At 43.4% G+C, this 26206-nt stretch overlaps 1 protein-coding gene across 10 annotated transcripts in view; it reads left to right on the top strand.

The window, feature by feature from the left end:
• Positions 1-26206, top strand: part of FER1L5 (fer-1 like family member 5) — a 52859-nt gene that overhangs the window by 8653 nt on the left and 18000 nt on the right. For all 10 annotated transcript variants that reach the window (XM_042932099.1, XM_042932096.1, XM_042932097.1 and 7 more), the window contains exons 9-20: positions 661-711; positions 4165-4195; positions 4805-4920; positions 5153-5276; positions 5716-5768; positions 7620-7688; positions 10516-10559; positions 10653-10735; positions 10812-10906; positions 11878-12003; positions 13517-13694; positions 25267-25391. In XM_042932099.1, coding sequence (XP_042788033.1) covers positions 661-711; positions 4165-4195; positions 4805-4920; positions 5153-5276; positions 5716-5768; positions 7620-7688; positions 10516-10559; positions 10653-10735; positions 10812-10906; positions 11878-12003; positions 13517-13694; positions 25267-25391 — 1095 coding nt within the window. The remainder of the gene's footprint in view (positions 1-660; positions 712-4164; positions 4196-4804; positions 4921-5152; positions 5277-5715; positions 5769-7619; positions 7689-10515; positions 10560-10652; positions 10736-10811; positions 10907-11877; positions 12004-13516; positions 13695-25266; positions 25392-26206) is intronic.

Below are 26206 nucleotides of genomic sequence, written 5' to 3'. Positions count from 1 at the left end.
CCAAGACACAACCTCCACCACCTTCGTCACTCCCTGGCAGCCCAGACTTCCCACATTCACTTAACAAATGTTATAGAATACCAATCACTAGACCCTGAGCTGGGCCCCGAGGTGAATAGCCCCTTCCCATGTGCCAGGATTCTCATGTCACCAAAGGACCCCTCAAATGTTCCCTCAACATGGGACATTCCATTCCCTATCAGAAGAAACTCGGTAACAGTGGTGAATGTGTGGTTACCAAATGCCTCCTATGTGCCCAGCACAGGGCTAAGGGGAGCAAGGAGGTCTCTCCCTTGAAGAGTGTACATGTTCTTGGGAACACCGGAACATGGGAAATGATCAGGACAGCATGCAATGGAGAAAGTCAAGTGCAACAGTTTTCTCTGGGCTGATCTTTGGGTTGACCAAGTGGATTGGACCCCTCTGATCAATTTCCTCATCAGTAAAATGGAACTAAAGTTCTGAACCTTACAGGGTACCTCTGAGAATTAGATGAGAAGAACTATGTGGAAGTGTGGGCCATTAGGAAACATTATATAAATTCTAGAGGGCCATTAGGAAGCATTAAATACATTCCAAATGTGCCCTTACAATCCCTCCCATGGGGATGGGGGAAATGAGGGATGTGAATAACAAATCTTTCTGGGAACCCCTCTGCAGGTGATGAATTCCACACTAATGAGATTCAACGCAGAGATCGGGAGATTCCAAGTGAGCTCTGGATGAAGGAGGAGGTTTGGTGAAACAATTAACAGAGACTCACCATGGGTTCCATGCCTGAGTCTAGGGGCAAAAACTTGGATTTTCCTGCAGAAATATCCAGATTTGAATCTACCCAAGTTATTCAGAATCTCTTTCTCATATATACAATGGGAATAATGACATACTCAACCCACAGAGTTGTTGTAAGGATAAAAGTGTGTACCATTTATGAAAGAGCTGGGTGCCATGTTGAATACAATGGACACATTTCAAACCTCTGCCTCCAGGAAATGGAAGCAGAAGGTCCAAAAATGCCAACCTAAGAAACACAGAGAAAATTGCTGTCTATGAGAACAGAAAGAAAGGTTTGCTTTGGAAAGACACAGGCAGGGAGATGAGGAAAGCTGACATTCATGAAGGGCTAAATAAGATTCTTCAAATCCAGGAAGATCAGGAAAAGGTAGGGTTGCCAGATTAAATACAGGATGTCCCATTACATTTGAATCTTAAACAACAGGTACTTTTTAAATACAAGTATGTCCTAAATAATTGCATGGCTCCTGACTAATACTCCAGGGGACATACGTATACTAAAAATGTAGTCATTGTTTATCTGCAGTTCTAACTTAAGTGGGCATCTATTTTTATTTGCTAAATCTGGCAACCCCTGGGAAAGTCTTCCGTGTTGAGAAAGGTATATTTAGGACAAATCAAAGTAAGGTTTCTTTCTCACTACTTGTAAGAAGCACATGAAGAGTCATGACCTGTCCCTCAAAGAAGCAACATGGGCTTCGAAATGAGAGATTCTGGAGAGGTTATATGGCAGGTGGTAAAAAATGTTGTGCTTTCGGCAAAGACCATCACACAATTTCCAGACAAGGACTAATGATAATGAACTGTTAAATAATTTATAGACATGAGAGAAAACTAAGCCTTTTTTTAAAATAATTATTTTTTATTTTTTTTGGGGGTGGGGGGAGCCTGGGAGGCTCAGTGGGTTAAGCATCCAACTTCAGCTCAGGTCACAATCTCACAGTTTGTGAGTTTGAGCCCCATGTTGGGCTGTGTGCTGACAGCTCAGAGCCTGGAGCCTGCTCTGGATTCTGTGTTTCCCTCTCTCTCTGCCCCTCCCCTGATCATGCTCTGTCTCTCTCTCTGTCTTTCTCTCTGTCTCTCAAAAATAAACATTAATTTTTTTTTAAATACATAAATGTTTATTTATTATTGAAAGAGTGCAAGCCTGGGAGGGGCAGAGAGAAGGAGACAGAGGATCTGAAGTGGGCTCTATGCTGAAAGCAGCCAGCCCAAGCCCTATGCAAGCCTGATGCAGAGCTTGGGCTCACAAACCGTGAGATCATGACGTGAGCTGAAGTCAGATACTCAACTAACTGAGCTACCCAGACGCCCCAATGAGTCTTTTTCCTTAAATTACTTCTTTGAAAAATTTCAAACATACACAAAAGCAGAGAGAATAGTATCATGAGTTCCCACATCCCAATCACTCAACTTCACTAATTCATTGCCAGTGATGTATTGTCTACCCCTGGCCTACCTCCCCACCCACTGGATTATTTTGAATCAAATCTCAGACATCATATTTTTAAACACTTCAGTTAATATTTCTATACATAAATATCTTATTAAGCATAAACAAATGTAATTATCACATTTTAAAACCTTTATAATTCCTGGATAGCATTAAATACTAATCGGTGTTCAAATTCCCCTAATTATCTTATGAATTCCTTTTATGTTTTGTTCAAGTTAGAATCCAAACCAGGTGCGTGCTCTGCAGTTGGTTAAAATGTATTTTTAGGTCTCTGTGATTCTGTTGGTCCCGCTCCCTTTTTCTCCTTGTAATTTGTTAAAGAAAGTGGATAGTTTGTCCTGTAGAGTTTTCCTCTAGTCTGGATTTTGCTGACCGCATCTCTGAAGGATCATTTCACATACCTCTCTGCCCAGGTGTTTGCTGTCTAGAGGCTCGCTAGATTTGGGTCCATTATCTGGCAAAATGACTTCAGCAGAAGGCACAGAATGTATGTTGGTCTCTCTTTTTATGTCCTTAACAGCCATTGATGATCACTGCCTGGATCTATTTCTTCATTAGCGGTGCCTGAGTTTTTCTTTGTTTTCTTCCAGCTTTATTGAGGTATAATTGACATACAATGAATTGCACATATTTTAAAAAGTATCATTTGAAACGATCATCACAATCAAAATAATGAACATATCTATCACATCTATCACCCCCAAAAGTTTCCTTGTGCTCCTTTGTAATTCTTCCTTCTCACCCCCATCCCACCCACTCCCATCCCCAGCCAGCCACTGGTCTGCTTTCTAGAACTATAACTTGGTTTGCATTTCCTCAAATTTTATATTTTCTTTGTTGAAGTGTCCATATCTTTTGCTCATTTGCATTGGGTCACTTTCTTACTGCTGAGTTTTGAGGCTTTCTTATATATTTGGGATACAAGTCCTTTTATCAGATATATGACTTGGAAATATTTTCTCCCAGTATATGATCTGTCTTTCCATTTTCTTAAGTGTCTTTCAAAGAGCAGAAGTTTTACATTTCAGTGGAGTCCACCTCATCAAATTTTTCTTTTATGGATTGTGCTTTTCTTGTTGTAGCTAAAAAAATCTTTGCCTACCTAACCCAAAGGGGTAACTGAGTTTTTTGGTGTTTTTTTTTTTAATGTTTATTTTTTTTTGAGAGAGAGACAGAGACAGAGTGAGTTGGGGGAGGGACAGGGAGAGAGGGAGACACTGAATCTGAAGCAGGCTCCAGGCTCTGAGCTGTCAGCACAGATCCCAACGTGGGGCTCACATTTTTGAACCGGGAGATCTTGACCTGAGTCGAAGTCAGATGCTCAACCGACTGAGCTACCCAGACACTCCAAAAGGGTAACTGGGTTTTAAAGCAGGCCTAACATGAAGAATTTGGGGACTACTCTATGGAACCTTCAGATGTGGGATACAAGGGTGACCTGAATATTTCGCGGTGCCTTGCCACCCGCCACCTTCAATCCTGTACCACAACCCTCAGGCCTTGGTCAGAAACCCTCTCCCAGGGGAAAGGGAAAGCCCATAGTCTCTTTGCCAGCTCCTCCCTTAACCATCCTCTTCCCCAGGATGGGAGACAACTTTCTCAATCCAGAAACAGGGAAGAGTCAATGCTATGTTGGCCAGGCAGTGCTATGTGGTGGTTAAGGATCCTTTCAATCCAGATCTCCTCATGTAATTACTAGTTGTAAGACTTTAGGCACTTTTCTCACACTAAGTACCCTCCTCTGCAGAGTGGAGGTAATAATGGACCAACTTCTAGGTTGTTGTAAAGAGTAAAGGAGTTAGGGCAAGGCAAGTTCTCAAGCACTGGTGGCTAATACTGTCAGTACAGTACTATTGTTCATTGGTGTTGAAAATCTTGAGTAACTAATCCTTACTCTATTCTTGTCTTTCCAGACAGATATTGGTTTTATCTACCGTTCTGCAGGTAGGTAACAGTTGTTGCAAATACGTGTGCCTTCTGAGAAAAAGCAGATCAGTTGTCCAAACATCTCAAAATTCCTGTATGTTCAACACATGGGGGGAGAGTATTAGAGGGTATGAATTATTTTCTGTATTTGATAATATTTATAATCATAAGATCTTTCTCTGTAAAACTTCAAAGCATCCCTTTGGATCAAATGCTAACCTTTTATTGCAACCTGGAATTGAATTTCTATTTTTTGAGGCCAGTCTTGGGGGACTGATGTTTGAGTAGAGGTTTCCACTGTAACCATCACACACAACCTGGCCACAACATACATACCAGGTTGAGGTTTGGACTTAGGGTTGGGGAAAATGCTTGCCTCTCTCAGACCAGGATACTAACAACTGTAGGTTCCCAGGATGGGAGAGAGGGGTCTCTGTTTCCTAAAGGCAATGGCTGGTAGCCTGGGAGTATACTAGCTTTGCCCAGTGGTAGAAGTGACTCCCATTTTCCTCTGCTACTGTAAGGGAACCAGAAGTTAGGAGACACACTTCCACACCCCTCTCCTGGTTTCAGGGAAGAAGGATGGAGACTGAAGGCCAGTCTCCCATGGGCCCTCTGCCCCTCCAGGTCACACACTCCTGAGGAAATGGTTAGGCCTCTGCCAGCCAAATGAACCCAGCAATGGAGTGAGAGGCTACCTGAAAGTCACCATTTGTGTCCTCAGTGTGGGAGACCAGGCTCCGGTGAGGCTTCCCTAGACACCCCAATAACATTTCCTACTGTAGCTGCTTCTGTAGGGTACCCCTGGGCCCCCAGTGTGGCCATTGATCTTCACCTGCTTTAATTCGTACACTGTGCCACTCAAGGATTGTCCATCCCTCCCCTATACCAAGTGGAATGTTGGGGAAGCCAAATCTGGTGGCCATGGCCATGGCCATCCTATGACTCTGACCCTATCAGGTCTGGTCTCTACAGGTAGATCAAAAGCTGCCCTATGGGACTGATGACACCAGCACTCAGATCTTCAAGTCGACGGTGGTCCCGGTCAACTTGGCCTACTTACATTTCTTCATCTACTGCGCGGAGGACCTTCATCTCAGTTAGAGTCAGGTGGCGGGGAGGGAGTGACCCTGGAGGTTCCCTACACAGTGGCGACCTGGATTCTCCTGGGGCTTCCCTGTTCCATTTTGATGCTAACCTAAGATTTAGGTGGAGAGGAACAGGTGAGACGGAAATCCACCAAAATTTGTTTTATGAAGGCCCTACAGATACCCTTTAAAATTGGCCATATGTCCCTGACTGTCTTCGATGCCCAGAGGCAGACTCACAGTTCCCTATGCTAGCACCCATCCCTGCTGCCCATTATGTGCCATGACACATACCAGCACACAGAGATAGAGTGGAAATGGGAGAGGTCTGCCTAGGGGGCACCATGCCAATTGATGGCATAGGGTTTCAAGTGGTTCTATCACCTCTCCATTTCCTCCCCTTAAAAAAAAATACTTCTGTCTCATAAATCTTGTAACTCTTGTTCACAGAGAAACAGCACTTAGTGAGTCCTGTGTTGGAGGTGGAACTAATTGGGGAAAAGGTAAGTGTAGAAAGGGTCTGAGGTTTGGAGAAATTGTCACCTAGATGGTGTATGGGGAAAGATGGAGTTGGTGGGCAGGAGCCCAGGATTAGTATCTAAGTTCCTCCATCAATGGGCTGTGACTGATCACTGGACCAGGAACTCTTTGAAGGTGGAGGCCATGGATTAGTCACCCTGTATCCCAGAGCTGTGCTCAGTGCCCTGCATGGAGAAAATGCCCAGTGAAAGCCAAATATACACAAAGGGCACAAATGAGTGAATGAGTGAATGAAACAACATGCCCACAAACAACACTGAAACTGTCACTATCTTCTTTGGGCCTTGGTTTCTTCGTCTATAAATGGAAGGTTCTAGGCCAGAGAGTTGCTGACATTCCATGATCCTCTGTAAATAGAGAGTAGCATTTTCCAAAGTGTGCTAATGGATGTTATGTGCAAAAAAAGGATCCTATGTTCAAATTTGGGGAATGCTGGGTTAAGGTTAAAGAGGTTTGTCTCTTTAAATTCATAAACCATAGAATTCATAAACCCTGGTTTCTACCATATTCTACCTATTAAAAGTGTCATTAAATCTAGCCCATACATAAAAGGAGGGAAATCAGTGTCTACCTTTCAAAGGAAGATATACCAAAGGATTTGTGGACATATTTTAAAACTACCACACTGAGTGGGGTTTGGGTGCTCTGGTCTAGGGAGATGATCTTGGGTGATAGGTGGCACAAAATTTTCAAAAACTTTAGTATCTCTGTGGTTTTCTTAGTGTGTATTTTTTTTAATGTTTATTGTTGAGCGAGAGAGAGAGCGCATGCACGTGCAAGGGGGGGTGGCAAAGGGAGATGGGGACAGAGGATCTGAAGCAGGCTCCAGGCTCCAGACTCCACACTGACAGCAGAGAGCCCAATGTGGGGCTCCAACTCCCCAGCTATGAGATCGTGACTTGAGCCGAAGTCAGACACTTAGCCAAGTAAGCTACCCAGGCGCCCTGATTTCTTAGTGTGTATTAAAAAGTTCAATCAGTCCAACCAACCTTGATTTCACCAACATGATTGCTTAGAATAGAGCCAGGTTTAAAAATGAAGTCAAGTAGGGGTGCCTGGTGGCTCCGTCAGTTAAGCATCTGACTCTTGATCTCAGCTCAGGTCTTGATCTCCAGGTCATGAGTTCGGGCACCCTATTTGGCCCTGTGTTGGGTGTGAAGCCTACTTAAAAAAAATGAAGTCAAGTGATGCTTTGGAAAAGGGTATTACATTGTGTACTGCCACTGTCGACATGGTTTTTGTTCACTTTTCTATTGGGATCTTAGAGTTTATCTAACAAAATCTATGTGTATGCATTCATATAAGAAAGTTAGTAATGCTATGACTATTTAAAAACAAAGTCAATTGAGGGGCACCTGGGCGGCTCAGTTGGTTAAGCATCCAACTTCGGCTCAGGTCATGATCTTGCATTTCATGAGTTCAAGCCCCACATCGGGCTCTGTGCTGACAGGTCAGAGCCTGGAGCCTGTTTTGGATTCTGTGTCTCCCCCTCTCTCTGCCCCTCCCCCTGCTTGTGCTCTCTCTCTGTCACTCAAAAAATGAATAAATGTTAAAAAAAATTTTTTTTAAATAGAAACAAAGTCAATTGAAAGATGATTGAAGGGCAAATATTAGGGAATCTGGAGACGGGAAGATACACAAAGGACTGAAGTTGTAGCTGAGAAGTTGTCAAAGTGTCTTTAGACCATTCCCGTGATCAGCCCTGTGCTGGAGAAAGCATCCATCTGTGGGCTGGGCTGGAAGGGCTGGAAGCTGAGGCCAGTGGAGGAAGGAGGGCACAGGCTGGCACTGACACTGCTGTGGAATGTTTCTAGCTCAAGACAAATGTGCTGACCCAAACCGAGAACCCAATATGGAACCAGCTCCTGACCTTCCGGATTCAGGTAGATATCGCTGTTCCATCTTGACCACTCTCCTCCTCATGGCCCACAAACGAAAGAAAGTTTGGGTGTTTGTGTAGGGGTGTGGATAGAAGGTAGGGACCAAGAAGCATGGGGTGGATGGGGGGCAGGATCTGCCTGATGGGGAACATGAAGAAGGACATGTTACAGAAAATTTATTTTATTTGTCCAGTGTTAAGAAATGAATGGGCCATACAACTGAACTTTCCAGAAAACTTAAAATGCCCTTTCACATACATTACAAAACAAAACCAATAAATCATTTAAAATTGATTTAAAGACTTATTCTGAATTGCATTGTGCATTTTCTTATCATCTAGGCAAAGTGCCCTGAAGATAATTATAGCTCTTTGTTAATGGCCTAGAGGTATTGTGGGAACATAGTTAGTATATGGGCTACATGTAGTGTGGGCTATTTGTGCCTACGCTAAATGGCTCCAGGATGCTCTTTGTGGGATTCTGTGGTCTGATTTTTATAGTTTTTCAGTCCTTCTTAGTCACCTATCAGTGGTGTAGATGCCAGTTCTCTTAAAGCCTGGGAGAGCCTTGTTTGCTTTTTGACTTCATGCCAGGCTTCTAAGAGCTGCATGTAGAATAAGAATACGCAATTCTGAAAGATAACTTGAGCACTGTCAAAAGGATGAGTGCATAGAACTTTGTGTGGCTTCTATTTGGCTACCCAGAGAGTATTTTGCTTTCCTTATACCTTACATTTGTGTGACACAAAAATCACTAATGAGCTCCCCTCTACTTTGCTGGCACCCTCTTCCTTGCTTCTCCTAGAAGCTTCCCTAGTCTGCCTCCTGTGAGGCATCATCTTTAACCATTCTTCATAATCTCTACCTTCCTGGGTGATTTTATAGACTCTTAAAGTAGGAAGAGATTTTATTTATTTTGAAAGAGAGATAGTGCGCACGTGCACGCATGCATGCACACACACACACACACACACACACACACACACACACACACGTGAGCAGGGGAGGGGCAGAGAGTGAGGGAGAGAGAATCCCAAGTAGGCTCTGTTCTGTCAGCATAGAGCTGGAGGCAGGGCTTGATCCTTGAACTGTGAGATCATGACCTGAGTCAAAACCGAGTCGAATACTTAACCAACTGAGCCACCTCCTACTGGTGCCCCAGTAGGAAGAGATTTTAAAGGGAGCCTAGTTTATCCCCCACCTTTGATCCCTCCCACCTGTCTCTGGCTGTGATGAGGCTCGTGGCCAGATGCTCAGAGTCTTGAAAGTCTTCCCTTGTGTCCAGCTGCCTTTAGGCTCAGAAACCAGTGGCACAGGCCAGGCCTTCCTTCATCCCTGAAAGAGACCTTCCAACGTTTAAAGATGTCCATACACTCCCTGGCTCCTCACGCGTTTCCCACGAAACACAGTCTCCTAGGCTGGAGCCATTTGGATGCAGGCCTGATTGTCACTAGCCCTGTAGAAATGCAGCAGGCAGGTGTGAGCCTCACTCTGAATGGCAGGATGGCCACAGATACGGTAGCATCTGAGGCCAGTTGGTCAGGGCCCCAGCAAGGCAGGCTGCAGGGGAAACTTCGCTAAAAATGGGTGTTTGCCAGTTCACAGTCCAAGTGCCCCAGGACAGAAGGGCAGTCAAGACAAGGAACTGGGAAAGGGGAAGAGAATTCTCAACAGGGTTGATGAAAAGATGGTTCAGCTATGAGTTTGAATTTGGAGGATTTGTAATTTTGGAAGACCTGGATGTCTTACAGTGCCCATCTCTCAACTTCCAGTGGGCCTTTCCTCATTTCTTCCTAGATACTTGCTCAACTGGAAAGCCCTTTCCCCACTTCCCCCCTTGCCCCCAGCTTCCCTGGCAAGGAGAGAATGGACAGCCCCAGGAGCTGCTATGAGGGGAAAGGGCCCGACTGAGAGGACCTGAGTCCCACTCCTATCTCAAGCCCAGCAGCTGTTTTCCATATGGGTTGGTTTTTTTGTTTTCGTAACTGAGGGGACCCTATGGCAGAGGAGATAAGACCCAGAAGCTTGGGTTCCCATCTGACTGCACTTCTTACTGGGAGACCGTGAGCAAGTCCTTCTGCTTCTCTGGGCCTCATTTCCCATCTGTAATTAGGAACAATCACAGTCCTCACTGGGTTATGGCAGAGTCATTAAGACCTCTAAAGCTGCTTCAGCCCCTGCATATAACTTGAGAACTTCAGGAACTCAGTTGCTCTGTGCCTCAATTTTCCTGTCTGGAAATGGGAATAATAGCACCTGGCTTATGGGATTGTTGGGAGGAGTCACTCAGGTGATCCATGTGGATCATTTAGCACAGGCCACAGGACAACAGAAACCCTCCCCACAACAGCAGCTACTACTATTTACTCTCTGAGGAGATAGGTGTCTTGCTGTTTAAAAGTTAACTGCTAGTGGTGAAGAATGCATTTTAGGCCACAACCTCCATGCAAGACAGACTGGCACGCAACCTGCTTGGGATTCTCTCTCTCTTTCTCTCTCTGCCCTTCCCCTGCTCATGCTCTCTCATGTGCTCTCTCTTTCTCAAAATAAATAAGTAAACTTAAAAAAAAGAATAATAATACCAAAGCAACCATGGGACACACTCCTAGGCCTCTCCCAGGTCCTTTCAAGGGGCCCATGCAAGTGGGGAGTCCATAGCCACAGGCTTATATGTCCCCATGGTAAATTCATTTTGGCTGTGGTGACATGGCTTACTGATGATTGAGCCAGGCCTTGGACCCAGACCCAGAACTTCCCAGCTGCACTCAGTCTCCTTGAGGACCAGACCATTCAAACATGCACCCACTGCTGTTCTCGCTTTCCTCTTGCAGTTGCCCTGTCTCTCCAGCTACATCAAGTTCAGAGTCTTGGACTGGTGAGCCGCTGGGTAGAAGCTGAAAAACAAGTACAGGAGGAGAAAATCTGAGCTGGGCCAGCAGCTCAACCTGCAGACTATGTTTCTCTCCAGCCCCAAGAACAGGTGCCAGGATGAGATAGGGACTGTCAGTCTGTTCCTCAACCAAATCTCATCCACCGGAGCAGAAATAGAAGGCAAGCGATCCCCCAGGCCCCTGCCTCCTGCCCTTCTCCCACCTGGCCCTGTCGCCCTAACCCTTTCTTCTTGCAGGAATGTATTCTGGCTTCCTACCTTGTTTTGGCCCCAGCTTCCTGACTCTTCATGGGGGTAAAAAGGCCCCTTTCAGGATCCAGGAAGAAGACATTGTAAGCCTCTCATGACAGCTCTAGGGAACAGTGGAGGTAAAAACCAACCATTTGAAAGGTGCTGGGGCCTGGGACATGACTGGGGAGGGCCCGGCCCTGGTTTCTGTCCATTATGCTATTAGAGGACATGTAATCTATGTGTAAATGACTATGTGTATATGGGACATGTGTTGTGTCACAAGAAAGGAACAGATGGAGAGCTCTGGGCATTCACTGAGAAAGGGTCATTGAGATGAAATGTCAGGTAAGATTTCCAGCAGGTGGAAAGGACATAGAAGACTAAAACAGCATAAGTAAACGTGGAAAGTACTGGGCTATTAAAGATTGGTGATAAATGCCAGGAGGCCAAGTCCAACTGGCTTAAAGGAAGGGAACAGGGCTGGGAAGAATTCTTGAGTGAGGATGAGCTGCAGGCACCAGGACCTCAATGCCATTAAGAGGCTAGCTCATTCATTCCATCTCTTGTCTCAGCTGCTCGTCAACCTGTGGCCTTCATCCTTTGCTACTTCAGTCAAGCCTCCCTGCTGGCCAGTGGCCATCCAAGCCGCTGATAGGGAAGGCCAGGGGAGCATTCTAATTAGCTGCCTTAGGTCATGTGTACTCTCCTTGGACCAATCACTGTTGCTAAGAAGGCGGGGCATGCCCTGATTTGCCAGGCTGGAAGCACAAACCCAGTAGTTATCACAGCCTCTTCCAAGCTGGAAGCATTTGCTGGGAATCGGTACTTTGATTTGATCAGCAGGTAAAATGCACGAAGAGGAGGAGTGGGCCTCAGTACAGAAGAGGGGTCAGGGCCCAGAGGTTTCTGGGCACAGCCATGTCTGGGGTGTCTGGAATTCTGCCCCTAGATTGTGGTCAGCCCTAGGCAGGAAGTTACTAGGCAATAGTGTCTTTGCTGCAAAGGTGTCAGGATAAATTTGGTCTTTTTTTTCACATCCCTTTTGTCATTGTTTCCCTTCCTGTTGCCCTAGAATATTCCCAATGCTGTTAAGGATGGCTTAGCTTATCGAGGCCGGATCTTCCTGGAGTTATTCACCAACCTCAGTCCTCATCAAGATGTTAAGAAGGATCTCTCCTCTGAAGTAACCAATATAGAGGTAACTACAGGAAAAGGTAACTCAGGAGTAAAGAGTCCCTCTGCCCACCCCAAATCTACTGCGGGTCCTGTTCCTGACACTGCAGAGGCCCTGGCCACAAGCTGAATGACCTGTTGGGTACATGAGGACGTTTGGTCAACCCACCTGAGTCTTTATCAAGCCCCTATGGGGACTTCATGCTGCATCAGGCACCCAGTAAATACAAGATGAGGTTTCGGTTTAAGAAATGTGTAATCTAGTTAAGGAGAAATTATGTTCTAAGGAGTTTTTATTTCTTCCTGAAGGCTGGGGAAGACCACTGATGCAGGAAGGGGCAGGAGGAGCAGTGTTAAGAATAACCACCCACTTATTTAAAAAAAAATGGGAATACGGTCACAGGGAAGGAGAGCCTGAGAGGAGGGAGCAAGTTCCAGAGACCTTTTGGACACAGAATGATCCGAGCCACAGACTAACAAGAAATAAGAAATGAGGCCAACTGCCCTAAGCTGATGCCCATTTTCTGCCTCAGGTGGCAAGGTGGTCAGGGGTGGCATGCACCAACATGGACTCCCTGAAGGAGAAGCAGGCCTGGGGGGTGGACGATGTAATCCCATCTTTGACATGTGCTTGTGAGACATCCATGAAGACCAGTCCCCGAGGCTGCTAGACAGATGGTGTGTTGTCAGCACACCGGGATCTGAACACAGGGTTGTGGAGGAACTGCCTGGGAGGAGTGGGCTGGTGAAAGAGTGCCACAGCCTAAGGCAGGTTGAGGAAGAGGAGGGGCTTGCAGAAGAGACTGAGGAGGAGTCTGCAAAGGAGAGCACTGAGGCAGCCCCCAGAAGAAAGAGTTGCCAGACTGCATGCGTGTGAGGGAGAAACTGCATGCAAACTGTGCATACAGGCAAGTGCATCGAAACTTGGCCGGAAAATAGAAGGAGACAAGATCAGGTGGTAGCTAAATAGAGGCTCAGAAGTGAGGAGGGTTATTTTTTATGACAGGGGAGGCGAGCTAGTGAACAGACTGGGTGAGTGCAAGAAGAGGGCAGGGGTTGGCCACAGAAATAAGAGCAGCTGACCTGGTAGATGGAGGACCTCGAGCATATGTGGGAGGAGGCAGTTAGAGAAGGGCTCAGAGCAGATGTGTGTGTGTATGTCACCTTCATCACACCCCTGCCCACACTCATTCCATCAGGGGAGGGCGTTTAGGCAAAATGGGAAGGGATGAGGTGGCCCAAGTCAGAGCCTAGTCTGGCCCTCTCTGCCTCAGAGGGAGAAGCCTCCTTTTCAGGAAGGAAAGGAACCACAGCTGACTGGGAGGAGGGGGCCAGGTGATAGAGGTCCTGGGAGGAACTGCCCTTGAGCGGGAGTCAAAGCAGGATTTGAAGGGGGCGGGGTTTCAAAGATGGTCACCAGTTCACCCTGAAGAGAAGCAAAGATGACTTTGAAAGAAACAGGGCACCTCATCTTTGCCTCCCTGCGTATCTATGTAGCCTTGGCTTATGTACTGGGGATGTGGGGGTTCTTGTTTTAGAAGCACCACAACCGCCAAAAGTATGGGCTGTGCGTCATCTTCCTTTCCTGTACCATGATGCCCAACTTTAAGGACCTGATCCAATTCGAGGTCAGCATTGGCCACTATGGGAACAAGACAGACCTGAGTTACAAGCCTCTCGTCTCAACCACACAGTACAGCCCAGTGATATATGATGGTAATAGTCAGATCCAACCAAAGAATAGAGAGCATCCACTGCATGCCAGGCTTGTGCTTGGCCCTTTTAAGGGTATTAGCTCATGGAACATTCATAGGTATTGTTAACCCACATGTCACACATGAGGAAAATGAGCTTTGGGGAGGTGAAGTCACCTGCCAAACATTGCACAGCTAGCAGGCAGTGAGCCCATGACAGGAGTTGAAAGTAGGTGTTTGTGTCAAGTCCTTCTCTACAGTAAGTTCCACACTACAACTTTGCCAACCCCATATTCTTCCCTACTACTCTGAACCACCCCTGACCCATCCATGCAACTATCTTCTGCTACTTGTCTTCCCACCTTCTATCCATCCATTAATCCACTCATCCACCCTTTCATCCATTATCTCCCACCCATCCACTGTCCCAAACAGCCAGCCTCCCTTCCATCCATTCATCCATTCATCCATTCATCCATTCATCCATTCATCCAATATATACTTATTAAACACCTATACCGGACACAATAGAGTAGCAGTTCTCAAAGTGCAGTCCCTGCGCCAGGCATCAGCATCACCTTGGAACTTTTAGAAATGCAGATTCTTGGCCCCACCTCAGTTCTACAGAATCAGAAAATCTGGGGATGATGCCCTGCGATCTGTGTTTTGACAAGCGCTTCACGTGATTCAGATGCATGCTAGAGTTTGAGAGCCACTGTTCTAGAGGAATACTGCCTCCCCTTCCACTTCAACAGCTTTGCAGTCTCATTGCCCATTGAGAGCCTTTCTGTGCTTAAAAAAACTTCCCTGGTTTTTTAAGAACAGCTTATTGAAATAGAATTCACACACCATACAATTCATCCACGTATAGTATGCAATTCAGTTGTTCTTAGTGTATTCACAGAATTGGGCAACCATCTCGTTGATTCTAGAACATTTTCATCGTTCCAGAAAGAAACCCTGTACCCACTAGCAGTCACTCGCTATTTCTCCCCTATGTCCCCAAACTCAGGCAACCACTAATCTACTTTCTGTCTCTATGAGTTTCCTATTCTGGACATTTTACCATACACATGGATTCACAATATGTAGTCCTTGGAGTCTGGCTTCTTTCACTTAGCATAATGGTCTACTTATTTTTAAATTATGATGTATACAAAAGTATAGTAAAGTATGTATACAATTTAAAGAAAAATAAAATGAGTACCCCTGAACTCACTACCCAGCTTAAAAGATAGAAAATTGCCAGCACTTAGAAGTTCCCTGTATGCTCTTCCCACATCCATTTACCCACAAAATAACCACAATCCTGACCCTCATGATAATCACTCCCTTACTCTACTTTTCAATTTTTACCACCTATGTAGGCAACTCTAAACAGCATACTATTTTTGCATTTTGTTCGAGTGGAATTTTGTAGTCTATATTCATCTATTTTCCATCTTTTGCTCCATATTAATTTTTTTCATGTTGGTGTGTGTAGCTGAAGTTCATTTTCGCTTCTGTATATGTTCTACTGTATGATTATAACACTAATTATGTGGTATATGTAGACATTTGGGATGTGTCTTCTTTTCCTACTATAATAATTTTGTTATAAACATTCTTGTACATGTCTCCTGGTCTCAAGTGCAAGACTTCCTCTAAATTATATACCCTGGAGTGAAAGAGAGATTCAAAGCAAAAGTAATTATACCAAATTACACTCTCATCAGCATATGAGAATTCCTATTACTCCGCTTTCTCACCAGTACTTGATGTTGCCCAGCCTTTTCATTTTTGCCAATCTGATGGATGTAAAATGGTATCTTATAAGATCTTGATTTGCATTTTCCTAATTATTAATGGAGGATGAGTGCATTTTCATGTGTTTACAAACATTTGTTTTTCGCATCTGTAAAAAGCCTATTAATATGTCTTATCCATTATTCTATTAGGCTTGTCTTTTTCGTATTGACTTTACATTATATTTTCTGGGAACGATCCTTTGTCAATGGGTGTATTGGAAGTATCTTCCCTAAGTTTGGGGCTTTTCATTCTCTTAATGATGATTTTTTATTTGTTTAATTGAGATATTGTTTGCAAACTATAAAATGCACATATTTTAAGTATACAATTTGATGCATTTTGACAAATACATATACCTATGTAACCACCATGGGCAGAAAGTTCCATCACTCCAGAAAGCTGCCATATGCCCCTTTTCAGTCAATATCCCCAACCCCTGGGGGCAGTCACTGCTGTGCTATCACTGTATATTTGTTTTGCTTTTCCTACAACTTCATATATGTGAAATCATACATACAGTTCTCTTTCTATGGCTTCTTTGGCTCAGCATAGTATTCTAAGTGTTCATCCTACATCTATTCACATAGACAAATGTTTTGTTCCTTTTTATTTCTGATAGGTACTCCATAATGACCGTTTATTTCCCCATCCCCCTGTTTGTGGACATTTAGATTGATTCAACTTCTGGAGTATTATGAATAAAGCCACTGTGAACAGTCCTATACAAGTCTCTCTATGAACATGTGCTTGCATTTCTCTTGGCTACATACCTACAAATGGAATTTGGGGTGGTTTTAAAAAAAATTTTTTTACATTTATTTTATTTTTGAGAGACAGAAAGAGACAGCATAAGCAGGGGAGGGGCAGAGAGAGAGCAGGAGACACAGAATCCGAAGCAAGCTCCAGGCTGCAACCTGTCAGCACAGAGCCCAATATGGGGCTCGAACCCACGAACCGTGAGATCATGATCTGAGCCGAAGTCGGACACTTAACCAACTGAGCCACCCAGGTACCCCTGGAATTTGGGTTTTAAAGAGAATAACAATCTTCCAAACTGTTTGTATTATTTTACATACCCACAGCAGTGTTTGAGAGTTGTACTTGCCCCCCACCCTTGCCAACTTTTGATACTGTTGACCTTTACATTTGAGTCATTCTAGAGGGTGTGATGTACATAATGGTAATTTTAATTTCCATTTCTCCAATCAGTAGCAATAGTGAGTGTCTTTTCATGCTCACCTATATTTCTGTAGTGAAGGCACTGTTCAAATCTTTTGCCAGTCTTTCACTGGGTTGTTTGGCTTTTTACATTGCATTCCAATAATTCTTTTGTATTTTGGATACAAGTCCTTCGTCAGGTCTGTTTTGCTAATACGTTCCACTCTGTGGCTTGACTTTTCAATTTCCAAGCAGTGTCTTTTGAAGATAAAAAGTTTCTAATTTTGGTGAAGCAAATAAATTCTAATTTTGAGGGGCACCTGGCTGGCTCAGTCAGAAGAGCATGCAACCCTTGATCTCAGGTTCATGAGTTCAAGGCCCAGGTTGGGTGTAGAGATCATAAATAAATAAATAAATAAATAAATAAATAAAGTGAGATTATCTTTTCTTTTAAGTAATATACTATTTGGTCCAAGAAATACTGTCTACCTCAAGATCATGAGTATTCTCCTGTGTTTCATTCTACAAGCTTTATAATTTTAGCTTCTTTATTTAGGTTTATGATCTAACCTGACTTGATTTTTGTATATGGTGTGAGGTCAGGTTCTTATTTCTATAAAGATAACCAATTCAGTAACATTTGCTGGGAAAAAAAAACTATTAATTCCCACTTACAATTACTCTGACACCTTTGTTGAAAATTGATTAACCATATGTTGTGGGTCTCTTTCTAGAATCATTGTTCTGTTCCATTGATCTGTCTTTATGCTGATACCACACTGTTTTGATTACTATAGCTCTAAAACAAGTCTTGAAATCAGTTTGTGTAAGTCTTCCAACTTTGTTATTCTTTTACAAAATAATACAATTTCTGGCTATTCTCGTTCCTTTCCATTTTCATGTAAACTTTAGCATCAGCTTGACAATTTCTACAAAAAGCCTGCTGGAATTTTCCTATCTTCTTTTGTTCTAATCAAGTGTTTTTTGTTTGTTTAGTTTTGGGGTTTTTTTTAGTATTATGCTCTATCTCCTCTCTGGCTATATATCTCTGGATTATTTGTAGCAGTTGGTCAAGAGATTGCAATATTGATCTTTAATCTATCATCGTCTACCTTGAGTTAATATTATAACTACTTCACATATTTTATATATTCACATATAATTGTTATATATAAAATAAAATGCAATCATAATAGTATAATTGTATTTTCACCTTTGTTATTCATTTAGAGTTGGTTTGCTAATATTTTGTTTAGGATTCTTGCATCTGTATGAATAAGATTGATCTTTCTTGTAATTTTCTTTCTTGTAGTGTCCTTTGTTCGGTTTTTATATCAAAGTTATGCTAGCCTCATAAAATTGAGTAGCATTTCCTCTTTTTACTCACTAGGAGCATTTGGGTAAGACTGTAATTATCTGTTTCTTGAAAGTTTGATAAAACTCACCTCTAAATATAAGCCTGGTGTTTTTTTCTAATTGATTGATTTAAATACAGATTTATTTTAATTATTCAGCTTTTCTATTTCTTTTTAAGTCAATTTGGTAGGTTTAATTTATCTAGGAATTTATAAATTCCCTTCATGTAAGTTTTCAAAATTTTCAGCATAAAATTATTCATAGTATCTTTAAAGAATTTTTTTTTTATTTTGGCAAAATACACATAACATAAAATGTACCATTTTAACCATCTTTAAATATACAGTTCAGTGGAATTAAGTACATTCACAATGTTGTGTCACTATCACCTCTATTTCTAGAACTCTTTCATCATCACAAACAGAAACTCTACCCTTTAGACAATAAATCCCCTTGTCTTCCTCATCACAGCCCCTGGTAGCCTCTCTTCTACTTTTTGTTTCTCTAAATTTGCCTATACCTCATATGTGGAATCAAATAATATGTGTCCTTTGTGTTTGACTTATTTCACTTAGCATTTGTTTTCAAGGTTCATCCATGTTATAACATGTGTTAGAACTGCATTGCTTTTTATGGCTGAATAATATCCCTTGGTATGTACGTATCACATTTTGTTTATCCATTCATCTGTTGATGGACACATGGGTTGTTTCCACATTTTTGCTATTGCCTAAATTGTTTTAGCTATTAGCTATTAATAGCTAATAGCTATTAGCTGTTGTTTCCACAGTAACTGTTGTGAATAATGCTGCTTATGAACATCAGTGTACACATACCGGAGTCCCTGTTTTTAGTTATTTAGGGTTTATGCCTAGGAGTGGAAGCACTGGATCGTATAGTAATTCTGTTTAACTTTTTGAGGAACCACCAAACTATTTTCTACCATAGTTTCTTACTATTATCTATTTATCTCTGTAATATCTAAAAATAGCTGTCCTTACTTTATTCTTTGAGGGTATGGGCACACATGTGCGCTTTCTTTTCATAATTCTTGACAGACTTTTCCAATCTTTTACAAGTAATGCTGTCAAGATATAATCTTATTCACAAGTGAGTCACATGAGTCAGTATAACAGTAGGATAAATTTCCCAAAGTGAAATTGGTCAGTGTATTTGCATCTTGGCAGATATTACAAAACTGCCCTTTGTGCTGGGCATTTTCCCGTTTGCTGTCATCATCTCCAGCAAGGAGAGATTTTGCATGCTCTGTTCTATATCAAACTTCATTCTTGCCCTTCCTGCATCTACTCTGTATCTCAGAGCTGAACACCTGCAAACTACATTTCCCAGAGTCCCATGCCAGCTGATAAAAAGAGAAGATACTGTTCTGTTACACCTCTTCACCTCTTCACTCTGTCTTTCTGCCTCTCCCTCTCCCTCCCTCCCACCCCTGATTCAGGAGACATCTCTGGAAGTAGCTACATCCCTTCAAAGATCCCACCTTTGGCTGGCCCCTCCTCCATGGTTCCAGCCTTGGCCTGGCATCTGCTCCTCTGCCATGCCACCCACTACTGGCTGGACATCACCTTCTTAGTGACTCCAGCGCCCTGCACAGCTATCTCGATGATGGAGTGATATTGTGCACCTGTCTCTGGTCACACCACTGCCTCCATTTTGTTCCCTAGCCCTAGAAACAGAAGTCTCTTCCTCCTGTTATTAACATGAGAATAAGGTCACTTTCCCCTTCTTGATCTCTTGGCCCTTTCAACACATTAAATTCCTTCTATTTCCCATATCTGCCATGGTCTTTTTCTTTTCCTGGCTGTACCCTGACTGATAATCCTCCATAAACGTTGTACCATTCAACATTCCCACCAACAATGTATGAGACCCTGATCAGTCTGGTAAGTGAAAAGAGGCATTTTGGCATTTTGGCATTTTGGCATTTTCATTTTTTTTTTTTTTCTGTTATAAATGAAGTTGGGCATCTTTTCATATGTTTACAAGTCATTTGTGTTTCTCATTAATTTCCTGTTTATTTTCTCTTTTATTCTATTAGGATACTAGTTATTTTCTTATTGATTTCTAGGAACCCTTCATAGATGAGGGAGATTAGGCCCTTATGATATGACCTGTAAGTATTTCTCCCATATTTGTCTCATATCTTTGTCTATGGTGTTTGGGATTTTTTTTCCCATGAAGTCTTTTTTTTTTTTTATGTACTCAAATTACTTCTTTAATGGCTTCTGGTTTTTGAGTCATAATTAGAAAGGTCTTCTCCACTCCAGATTTATTAAGGAGAATTCTCTCATGTTTTGTTCTAGAAGTTTGTGGTTTCTTAAAAGTTTCATAACCAATACCTTCCCTTTTTCTGATATTTTTCCCCATAAATTTCTTGATCTTTTTGTCCAGCTCCCCAAATATCCTTTATTTTGCAAGTCTACTAACTTCACCAGGATATGTTGAAGTGTTGATCCTTTGGGGTCAGTTTTCCCTGGCACATGATGTACTCTTTCATGGATACAAGATTAGAATCTTATTCTGTTAGTAGTTTCTTTAGTGGTATATATATTTTTTACAGTTTTTTAATTGGATTGTGTGTCTTCTTATTATGGGGTTATAAGAGTTCTTTATATATACTGGATACAAGTCTTTTATTAGGTATAAGATTTGCAAATAATCTGGCTTATCTTTTCATTTTCTTAACAGTATCTTTGAAGTGTGAATATCTTTAATTTGGAGGAAGTACAATTTTTTTCTTTTATGGTGTCATATCTGAGATCCCTTTGCCTAACCCAAGGTTATGAAGATTTTTCTCCCTATCTTCTAAAAGTTTTATACTTTTGGTTCTTATATTTAGCTGTATGATCCATTTTGAATTAATTTGTATATGAATGCAATTTTTCAAGCACCATTTGTTAAAAAGACTATCTCTAGGGGCACCTGGGTGGCTCAGTTGGTTGGGAGACCGACTTTGGCTCAGGTCATGATCTCGCAGTTTGTGAGTTCAAGCAGACTCTGTGCTGATTGCTCAGAGCCTGGAGCCTGCTTTGGATTCTACCTCTCTCTACCCCTCCCCTGCTCATGCTCTGTGTCTCTCTGTCTCTCAATAATAAATAAACATTAAAAAAAAATTTTTTAATAAAAATAAAGACTATCTCTTCCCATGTGAGTCTTCTTTAGATATATATATGTTTTTTTAATGTTTATTTATTTGTTTTGAGAGGGGGTATGGAGGGGCAGAGAGAGAAGGAGAGAAAATTCCAAGTGGGTTCCACTCTGTCAGCGCAGAACCCGACATGGGGCTCGATCCCAAGAACTGTGAGATCATGACCTGAGCCGAAATCAAGAGTTGGACATTTAACCAACTGAGCCACCCAGGTGCCCCTTTTTAGTTATATCTTTAAATATTCTGTCCCATTGTTTAGGTTTTCTACTTCAGGGGCTTCATTTATGCACTTAACAGTTTTCCTTGGTTTTCTTCTGTATCCATCATCTTCTCCTTGATCCTTTTTGACTCTTTATTTACATTTTATTTTGGTCACTCTTTTATTTCTATCCTTATTTCTATACCTCTCACCGGATTGTCTGCAGGGTCTAATCTCCCTTAGGCTTCTTTTTATGTTGTCTTCCTTCTAGGGTGTTTGTGTTTCTACTTCTACTTTTTGTCTGCATTTTGCCAGCTCACATTTCCTCCTCTGAGCCCTGAGTTTGTTCTGGGAGTGTATTTTTGCTGGCGCTTTCTGCACTCCGCTCCCATCCAGCTGTGCTTCCAGCTGTCTGTCTGGCTCATCGCTTCCCCGCAGGTGACTTCTGTTGCACTTCACCCCTTCCAGCTTCGGCTTTGAGGGAAATCATAGTTGCTTTTGGCAGCCCTTATGTGTATTTTGAGTCTGCAGATTATATCTCTCTCCTTGTTTTGCTGAAAATGGAGTTGTTTTCCTCCTCCTTGTTGCTTTTGTATGCCATCCAAGAGTAGAAGAAGAAAATTGCCATCTTGTATCTGCACGTTCATATCTGAGAACCCCAGTCCTGGACCTCTGCTCATTTACCATTGTAATGATTCATTCAGTGCCAGAGTCTGCAACTGGGGTCTGCCAACAATTCTGGAAAATTATAAGATATTTTCACTTTGAAAACTACTTTTTATCCTTGTCTCTTATAGCTCCTTCTCAAACGGACTCTATTCTCTGTGGAACTTGTCATTCTGTTCTTCGTATTTTTAAATTTCTCTTCCATATTTGCCATCTCTGTGAGCTGCATTCTGCATAACTTCTAGATCTTCTTGGAAGGGCCTTAGGTAACCCATATATTTAAGATGTTTTGGCAGCTCCTGATCCCTGGTCCCCACTTTATTCTTCCCCATAGTATTTTCTACCATTTGACACACTGTATTTTAATGTATTTTTGTCTTTTTTGCCTCTACTATTCTTTAAGTTCTTAAGTAAACTTTTGATTCAGGGGCGCCTGGGTGGCTCAGTTGGTTAAGCGTCGGACTCTTGATTTCGGCTCAGGTCATGATCTCACAGTTCATGGGATTGAGCCCTGCATCGGGCTCCATGCTAACAGCCTGCTTAGGATTCTCTCTCTCCTGCTGTCTCTGCCCCTCCCCCTCTCACGTGCAATAGCTCTCTCTCTCAAAAAAAATAAACAAAAAAACTTTTGATTCAAGTATAACATAGCTACTGAAAAGTACACAAAGCAAAGCATCCAACTCAATGAATTATCACGAAGCAAACACACCCACGTAACAACATTCAGACCATGAAACAGAGTCCTGATATCCCAGAGGCTCCTTGAGCCTCTCTACCCCCAGCCCCACCAAGGGCACCACCCTCCTAACCTCCATTTTGTCTGGTGGTTAGGTTTATAAAAACAATCATATAGCATGCAGTCTTTTGTGTCTGGTTTCTTTTGCTCACCATTTTGTGAAATGCATTCACAAACCTAGATGTTGCTGGCTGTAGCTGTAGCTTGTTCTCATACTGTATAGTATTCCATTGTGCAAATATACCATAATTTATTTTTTCCTTCCATTACTGAGAGAGATTTTGGTGGTTTCCAGTTTTGGACTATTATGAACAGTGCTGCCATGAACATTTTGCACCCTGTCTTTTGATAATGTTGTGACCCCTTTCCGTTGGGTATATACCTGGAAGCAGAACTGCGAGGCTATGAGGTGCGTGGGTGGCTCAGTCGGTTGAGCACCCGAGGTTGACTCAGGTCATGATCTTGCAGTTCGTGAGCTTGAGCCCGCCTTTGGGCTCTGTGCTGACAGCTCAGGGCCTGAAGCCTGCTTCAGATTCTGTGTGTCCCTCTCTCTCTCTGACTCTTCTTCCCTGCTTATGCTCTGTCTCTCTCTCAAAAATAAATAAACATTTAAAAAAAAAAAAAAGAATGGTGGAACTGCAGGGCTAGAGAGTGTGTATATTGGTTCTGAGCTGCTTGTTTCTTGGAACTTTATCTGTAGGAAACCTTTGGGACTTTAAAGTTTCAACTCCAGAGAGGATTCTTTTGCTTCCTCCAGTTACCTGGGGCACTGCCAACTAAAGACCACTTTAAATTTTCTCCAGCCCACACAGGTGATACGAACGCAGAATACAACCTGTGTGAGGCTCCACTTAAAGTTACAAATGTTACAAATGAGAAAATGTCCTGCCCCCTCTACCTGGAGCTATGCTGGAGATAGGCCAGATTCCTCAGTGTTGTCTTCTGTGTGGTGGGTTATTTCTCCTTGACTGAGGGTTTAGGTTTTGGAGTGGCAGCTTTGCATGGCAGATTAGTTTGGTAAGGGCTGCCCTAACAAAGCACCACAAACTGGGTGGCTTAGCACAACAGGAGGCTTGTTCTCCATTCTGGAGGCTAGACATCCCAAATCAAGGCGTTCTTTGTTTTTTTATTTAGTTTTTTAATTTCCTTTTGAGATTTTTTTTAAGTTTATTTATTTATTTTGAGAGAGAGTGTGAACAGGGGAGGGGCAGAGAGAGAATCCCAAGCAGGCTCTGCACTGTCAGCATGGAGCCCGATGCAGGGCTCAAACCTACAACCCTGAGATCAAGAGTGACACTCTCTACCAACTCAGCCAGCCAAGCACCCCAGGCATCCTTCCGATGGATCTGAGGGAGAATCTGTTCCCAGCCTCTCTCCCAGCATCTGGTGGTTGCCTACAATCTTTGGTGCTCCTTGGCATGTAGACGCACCACTCCACCTCTGCCCTCTGTCTTCACGTGGTGTTCTTCCTCCGTCCCTGTGTCTTCACATGGCTGTCCTCTCTCTGTGCCCGTCTCTTCTTCTTATAGGAACATCTACATTGTGTTAAGGCTCCAGCCTACTCCGGATGACCTCATCTTGACTAATGACAGTTGCAATGACCCTATTTCCAAATAAAGTCACATTCTGAGGTAGTAGGGTTAGGACTTCAACATATCTGTATAGGGGACACAATTCAACCCATAACACATGGGGTCTCCTATTAGACTGCCCATTGTGGGCAGTGCCAGGCTTTCTCTGCTGAACCCCCTGCCCTGGCACTTGCCAAAGAGTTCTCCAAGATTTCCAGAAACTTAGAGGGCAAAAGCCAGCTTTGTTTTTGCTTGCCTCACAGGTTTTCTGCTCGCTCTTTATTTTGATTTCTGTAGACTTCTTTCCTTATATCAAGTCAGCAACACAATTCAGAAACATTTTTAAATGCATTTATGTTCCATCTAGCATTCCCCCCCACCTATTTCAATAAGGAACATGGCCAGAGAACTCAGTTTGCCAAACTCATCACTGGTTTTTATCCATCTTTGCTCTCCTGACCCCACGCCTCTGCACTGGCAGGCCCTTTATGTTAGATGTCTGCCTACTCCAGCCAAACCCTGGGTCTCCCCTCTGCCTTGCAGCCCACCCAGAAGGGAGACCCTACCTCAAGTCATGCCACCTGCCTTGGCATCTCGCCTGAGGTTAAGGGCATGGGGCTGTGGAGCTAGACACCTGAATTATGATCACCTGGCCGTGCCTAGATTTTCCCACATATAAAATGGGGACTTCTGAAAGGCGACATGACACCCTGAGCACAATGAATACTTGGTAAGGCCAGACATGTTCATCATAGTGCATACGTTCTCAACTGGCCACCAGCCCACCCTCTGGAGGGAGGGGTCCAATTAGGATTGTTAACAGATTGCAGGCATTCTTGAGGAATGGAATAGCTCAGGGAAGGTCCTCTGAGGGGGCGCAGTAAAAGGGGACTTCCCACAGTCCCTCAGACACCTCCCCCGCCTCCCACCCCCACCATGTCTGTGTCTCAGGAAACATCTACCATTATGTGCCCTGGTACAACACCAAGCCAGTGGTGGCCGTGACCTCCTACTGGGAGGACGTCAGCTCCCGCATGAACTGCCTCAACCTCCTTCACTTCATTCGGGACCGCCTGGTGAGTGGTGCAAGAGGGTGCAGGGGTAGGGCCGGGCCATGGATGGGAGGCTTTGGAAACTAAATCACAGTCCTAGGGAGCCGGTCACGCTCCTTGCTCACACACTCCGCACCAATGAAGATGGAAGTGTCCAGCACTGTGCTAGATACTGAAGACCCGAAGCTGAATAAACATAGCACCCAGCCCCACCACCGGGGAAGTCAGACATGCAAATAGCTACTATACAGAGGAGCTAGGGCTGGAGATACAGTACCCAGAGCTGTGGGGGCACAGAGATTAGGGGTGGGGGAGGGGAGACAAAGACAGGATAATCAGAGGAAGTGTTTGAAATGGAGGTAACATTTGAGGAGAGTCTTGAAGAATGAGTTTGCTGGTGGCGTGGTGGGGGTGCAGAGAAGGGAACAATGTGCAAAGCCATGTGACACGAAGTTCAGGGGTGGCAGGGACAAGGAGGTGATGTGGAAATAAGGCCAGAGAAACTGGAAGGGGTCAGATCACAAAAAGTGTTATGCATCTGTTAAGGAGGGAAGTCACTGAACAGTTTTAGGCAGGAGAGCCACCTTAGATAAGACTTTCTTGCACTTACAGAAGGGAAGCCCTGGGTCAAGACTATACCCCTTACAGTCCTGCCCTATCCTTCCACTTCCTGCCACTTATTCCATTGGGTCATGGAGAGGGTGCGTGAGGATCCCAGCCTTGCAAGGGCATGTGACAGCTTTGGACGGATATCCTCAGGTTACCCCAAAGGCCCCCAGGTCCTGACTGAAAACATCTCAGGCCAGTCGGCCCTGTAACCCCTCCCGGATGAGCCCCCA

This window comes from Panthera leo, chromosome A3 (assembly GCF_018350215.1).
Source record: "Panthera leo isolate Ple1 chromosome A3, P.leo_Ple1_pat1.1, whole genome shotgun sequence".
Classification (NCBI taxonomy): domain Eukaryota; kingdom Metazoa; phylum Chordata; class Mammalia; order Carnivora; family Felidae; genus Panthera; species Panthera leo.
The sequence above is the reverse complement of the archived record's forward strand: the minus strand, read 5'-3'. Positions and strand labels throughout refer to the sequence as shown.